Below are 6,527 nucleotides of genomic sequence, written 5' to 3'. Positions count from 1 at the left end.
TCCGGAGTTACGGGTTGAAGAGTGCGACAACTCAGCAAATTCCCAATCGAATTTGTATTTTGAATGCCAAATGACTTTAATATGCATGAAACGTTGAGATTTGATGTAATCTCGAAAAAAAATTTTTTGACGAAAATTGACTCTTGACTTTGGCACATTTTTGCCTTTGTCATATAGAAAGGTTATGCAATCGCTCTAAAAATCGTCAACCTAATAATAATTTATTTATTTTAATGATTTTTTGGCTTGTATAGGCTTGGTAGGAGTATGCAGTAAGGGGTTGCTACTCTAAAATTATAACTAGTTTAAAAAATTTTAACGGATCTTCCTCCTTGATTCGCCGCTGGTTTCAAGCGATGTTTCAGTGTCGACACACAGTATCTCAAAATCGTGGCTAACGATCCATTGTATGTACTATGAGCAAATCGTACTTAATATGTAATATACTTTTCTACCATTGTATTGAACATAATGAGCCAAGGAATAGTAGTTTGGACAAAGGCACGATTGCACCAGTAGGTGGATTAAAACTATATATTAATTGACTCAGTTCGACTAATTATAATGAGAATATATGTGCGAAATTCTCAAACGTGTTTCTTAAAATTGACTGAACCGATCTGAACTAAAGTACTGCAAATTGATGGCCAAACATAATGATTGTTGGGGATCCAGCTGACCTTCGACTAACCTTTAGTTTCCTTCGATATAGTGGACGATAATGCGTGAACCAGTTCCGTCCTGATCATGCCCTTGGCAACCAATCTGCCTGGAGTTCCGGAACCTTCACCACACGGCGATTAAAACATGCATGGACGGATTGCACTTAAACACATTTATTGACCTAACTTTAACATTTATTACGATCTAATTATAGTTAATACACATTAAAAAACGGCAGAGGTTCAACCTCTGTGCAACCGATAGCGATCGTGGGTTGTGAGCGACTGGCTCACTCGATCGCGGACGATCGAGATGATCTCCATCCCGATGATTCCCTCTTTCTCTCTCGTGCTAGACCGAGACGACCCGTGAGGTTATGTGGGTCATCAACTCCGACATCATTAGTCTCTTTCGCACCAGCGATCCATTGGCTGCGTACTTTAACCGTTCTGTGGGTATTAGGGTAGTCTTACAATCCAACATCCTCACCCACCCTGAAGATGCCAAGCTTCTGAAAGAAAAAAGAGAAAGAAATCCCCTTCGACGCACTGGATGACACTATCACTCTGGAGTGATGACTGCTTGAGGTGTATCTTCCATCCTTTCTTCGATCCTTGGCAAAAGACAAAGTTTTTCTACTGGCCGAGTGAGACGTCCAGTTGCCGTTTTGACAGTGACAACTCGTACCACACCGTCTTGTCCTGGATGTAGCTCGTCGATTCGTCCTAGTTTCCATCGCATTGGTGGCTGATTTGCATCAACAATTACCACCAATCTGTCAACATCAATCTTTACGGATGGTCCCCAATTTTTGGTTCTACTCTGAAGCTGCGATAAGTATTCCATTTTCCAGCGCCTCCAGAAATCCTGTAACTGACGTTGGACAAGCTGCCATCGAGTAAGCCGATTCAACTGCACACACCCATAATCGGGTTCTGGAATAGCTTGTAATGATCCACCGATCAGGAAGTGAGCTGGAGTGAGTGGTTCCAAGTCTGTTGGGTCGTTTGACATTGGTGTCAATGGCCTCGAATTCAGGCATGCCTCTACCTGTGCCAACAAGGTGATAAAATCTTCTGCAGATACCGGATTTCCACCAAGCACTCGCAACAAGTGATATTTCGCTGAACGCACTGCAGCTTCCCACAAACCACCGAAATGTGGGGCAGCCGGCGGATTGAAGTGCCATTGAATGCCATTAGTTGCACATTCTTTCGTAACTGCTTGTTGGTGACCGGAGTCTTTTAACAGTGTGAAGAGTTCCCGCAATTGATTTTTAGCTCCGACAAAATTTGTACCGTTATCGGAGTACATATCCGATGACCGCCCTCGCCTGGCAAAAAATCTTCGTAAAGCTTGTAGGAAACGTTCTTTGGATAAGTCTGTGACATGCTCCATATGCACTGCCTTCGTACACATGCACACGAAGATGGCCACGTATGATTTGGTAGCCGACAGACGCCGCCCTGCTCGAGTGTATACTGGCCCAAAATAATCCACTCCGCATCGGGAGAACGGTCTGGATATTGTTACACTGGGAGCTGGAAGTTCCCCCATTTGCTGTTTCAATAATGTGGGCTTGGCTCGGAAACAACGATGACACTGATGGACAACCTTCCTAGCTAAATTGCGGCCACCCAGCGGCCAGAAACGTAACCTGATCGTGCTCAGTAGTAGCTGGGGTCCGGCATGCAATAATTGTTGGTGATAATGCCTTAGTATCATCTCCGTCAGCGTGTGTCTGGCCGACAAAACCATTGGGTGCTTGACATCGTTCGGTTGCTGTGAATGACCCAATCTTCCTCCTACACGTAATACACCATTTTCCGAAATAATTGGTTTGTACCACCTTAACGGCGAATTGCAAGGAACACCCTTACCGCTGGTTAGCCCTTTCAGCTCCTCCGAAAACATATCTTGTTGAACCTGTCTCACAATAACAAATTCTGCTTCCCTTAGTTCTGTGCTTGTTAGGAAACTCCGTGCCTCCTCTCCTTCCGTTTTTCGCAATATTCGAATCAACCGCAGCCAATAAGCAGTTGTTCTGAGCAGATTTGTATAAGATGAAAATTTAGAAATATATTTGTTCATGAAATTCGATTTTTCAGTTGACACACATGCAACTGCATTTCGACGTCGTTCTGGAACTTCATCCATGACATTGTCCAGTGACTGGGGCCATTGATCTGCTGATTCCTTTAACCAACTTGACCCTTCCCACCACATGCTGCTCCCATGAATTTGATCTGGCGGGACTCCGCGCGAAATTAGGTCCGCTGGGTTGCTGACCCCTGGTACGTGACGCCATATATAATTCTCTGTCAGAGTCTGAATTTTCGAGACTCGGTTCGCCACAAACGTCGTCCATGTGTTGGATGGAGCCTTGATCCATTGTAGCACACATGTTGAATCCGTCCAAAAATGAACCTCGTGCGTTAACCCATTGGAGTACGAAACCCATTCCCAAAGCTGTGCTGCAAGTAATGCACCGCAAAGCTCCAACCGTGGTAGTGACTGTGTCTTCAAAGGTGCCACCTTTGATTTGGACGTTAGAAGCCTAACCGTAATCTCTCCGTTGTCCGTTAAGGTTCTTAGGTACACACATGCCCCGTAAGCTCTTTCCGATGCGTCACAGAAGCAATGTATTTGAGTCGACACAGCTCTTGGTGCGATAACACATCGTTTTATGCGCAGATTGTTCAATGACGGCAGCTGCTGATGAAATTTCCGCCATTCCTCACCTACCGTTTCGGGTATCGGGGAATCCCAATGCAGTGCGTTACCCTGAGCGTCTCGCATACTCCATAGCCGCTGCATAAATATCTTCGCTATCGTGATGGTCGCTCCGATAAGTCCTAACGGGTCAAATAGCGATGCTTTAATTGAAAGAACCTTTCGTTTTGTTAGCAATTGATCTGGGAGTAGCGCCGGAATGTCGAAGTTGAATCTCAACGTATCCATTTTTGGTAACCAAGTCAGACCCAAAGTCTTTACCATTTGGTCTTGATCCCAACTAATACCATCCATCATCGGGAGTGCTAAGTCAGCTTGAGGAATACCGTCCAGTACGGTTTGATTATTTGAGGCCCATTTCCTCAATCTGAATCCGCCGCTGGCCATTATAGCATCCAATTGCTTCCTCAATTCTATGGCTGCATTGACGTCATCGGTTCCAGTAATCACGTCGTCCATATAGACATCTTCTTCCATCGCCTTTGCTGCAAGCGGAAAACTGCTTCCTTCATCCAGAGCTAGCTGTTTTAAGGTCCTCGTTGCAAGGAATGGCGCAGGTTTCGTACCGTAAGTCACGGTGGTTAGCTCATATGTCTCTACTTCTGCCTCCATATCAAACCGCCATAGTATACTTTGAAAAGTCGTATCATTTTGGTCCATTTTAACCTGCCGGAACATTTTCTCCACATCCGCAATGATCATTACTTGTCTTGTTCTGCAGCGCAACATGATCGATCGAAGATCTTGTTGAATAACTGGCCCTGCCAAAAGAGCATCGTTTACGGAAATCCCTGTAGATGTTTTACATGAAGCGTTAAACACCACTCTGACCTTAGTGGTTGTGCTGGCCTCCTTTACAACGGGATGATGTGGTAAAAAGTATCGTTTGACGCACGTATCGTCAGCCACCTTCCGCATATGACCTAATTCCAAATACTCGGCCATGAATTCTTGATATTGCTTGCGTAGATCTTGATCTCTGCCCAGTCTTCTTTCCAAACCCTGGAAACGTCGCAATGCGATATCCTTCGAATCCCCCAATTTCGATATGACTTCACCCTTTTTCGGAAGAGTAACTGTGTATCGGCCATCCAAACCTCGTTGAACTGTGCGCCCAAACTGCTCCTCGCAGCGCGCTTCCTCCGGGGAGTAATTACGGATGTCTCCCACTTCCTCGCAGGACCAAAACCGCTCCATCAACTCCTCCAAGTTGTCCGATACCACCATGTTGCAAGAAATTTGCGAAGATTGAGTCGGAGATGATACTTCTCCGGAAACAACCCAACCGAAAACCGATTCGGTAAGCAAAGGTAACCCATCACCTAACGGAATAGTCTTGCCTGTCTGGAAAAAGCCGAAGAAGGATTGTATTCCAAATATGAGGTCTACACTATTCGTTTGATGAAATGCTGGATCTGCTAGTATGATTCCTTCGGGGATATCCCATCCCCTTGTTGAAACCGTTGTAGTTGGTAGGTTGGCCGTAACCCTCGGTAACACCAGCAATGTCATGCTACAAGCGAACGATGAGCTTCGCGATCGTATTGTGATATGGATCTGATGTCGTACTCTCGTAGACGCCTGCCCGATTCCAACCACAGAAATATCAACCCCATCCTTAGAGATATTCATGAGCTTGCACAACCTTTCAGAAACAAAGTTACATTCTGATCCTGAATCCAGTAGGGCACGTGCCGGGTGACGTTTCCCATCATCATCTTCGACGAGAACTACAGCTGTTGTGAGGAGAACCTTAGAGGCACGTTGATGTGCCATGTTAGATGTTACTACATCTGTAGCAACTACATTTGCAACCTTTCCATCTTGTGTACTTGTAGAGGATTTCCCTTCTACCGAAGAAGCCTTGTTACCGTTCTCGCCATCCGGTTTAAAACAAACCATCGTATGGTGTCGACCTTTGCATCTTCTACAAGAAAACCTTGAAGAGCAATCCTTTGCCTGGTGGCCCTTCCTGAAGCAATTCCGACAAAGAGAGTGTGAGCGTAGGAAGGACTCCTTGCTAGCAACTGACATTCGTTGGAACGATGGACATACGTGCAACCAATGGCTATCCGAGCAAGCAATGCATTTCCCGGCTGATGATTGTGAGGCACTATGGCTGGTGCGGACCGCAAAAGGTTTTTTCCTCTGTGCCATTACGGAGTCTGATCGACCTTCCGATGGCTTTGCCGGGAGTGATTCTAAAATCCGAATTCTCCGCTGAAGAAATTCTGTTAGATCCCTTAACGTGTCTTGGTCCTTGTCAGAAGAAAACTCCTCCCATCCTCGTCTTGTATATGGATCTAATCTAGAGCTGAGGACATCAACCAACAGAAGGTCCTTATAATCTACTGGCTGCACTACCTGATCCAGCGTTTGAATTATCCTGTCGAAACCTTCCAGTAATTTGTGTAGCTCGGTCGACGATTCCTTAGCCAGTACAGGCAGTTTAAACAGTGCTTGCACCTGCCGTTTTTTTAGAAGCTTGCTATTGTTGTAGCGTTTGACCAACAAATCCCAGGCAATTTGGTAATTGCCTTTTGTTATCTTCAAGGGATCGATTAACGCCTTAGCTTCTCCTTCGAGGCACCCCTTGAGATAATGAAATTTCTCAACCTCTGGTAATTCAGTCTTCCAGTGAATCAATGATGTGAACAGATCCCGGAAGCTGAGCCATTCATCGATGTTACCATCAAAAGTCTGCAGCTGTATTTGCGGGAGCCGAACGTGATCCATGGATGCATGCTGATTCGTGTCGGTTTGCCTAACCGACTGCTCCAAGACGGGAGCATCTTGCAACTCCCTTGCCTTATCCATCAGGGCAGATTTTACATCGTAGTAGCGATCTTCGAATTTCACGCGTTCCTTGGAAAAAGCCTCTTCACCTGCTTCGAAGTCATCATGGGATTCGATTTCATATATGGTTTCCCCGATTTTCTCCCATAGTTCATCTAACCGTTCAAGACGAACTGATACCTGGCTGGCAGTCGTATTTTCATCACAGCATTGAACGAACTTGACGATGTTGTTCAACGATGTTTGCAGTCCCTTAAGTTTCGTATGTAGCGCCCTCAGGGATGGAGCCTTTTTCACCGACGTTGCTGAACCCGTTGGCGGCATGGTTGTAGATA

At 45.5% G+C, this 6,527-nt stretch overlaps 1 protein-coding gene across 1 annotated transcript; it reads right to left on the bottom strand.

Annotated features, from left to right (window-relative positions):
• Positions 1-1,224: 1,224 nt before the first annotated feature.
• LOC131688123 (uncharacterized) lies at positions 1,225-6,516 on the bottom strand. The gene has a single exon (XM_058972274.1). The coding sequence runs from the start codon at positions 6,514-6,516 to the stop codon at positions 1,225-1,227; it is 5,292 nt and encodes a 1,763-aa protein (XP_058828257.1).
• Between the last annotated feature and the right edge of the window lie 11 nt (positions 6,517-6,527).

The sequence above is a fragment of the Topomyia yanbarensis genome, chromosome 3, assembly GCF_030247195.1.
Source record: "Topomyia yanbarensis strain Yona2022 chromosome 3, ASM3024719v1, whole genome shotgun sequence".
Classification (NCBI taxonomy): Eukaryota; Metazoa; Arthropoda; class Insecta; order Diptera; family Culicidae; genus Topomyia; species Topomyia yanbarensis.
This window is presented reverse-complemented; position numbering and strand designations above follow the sequence as displayed.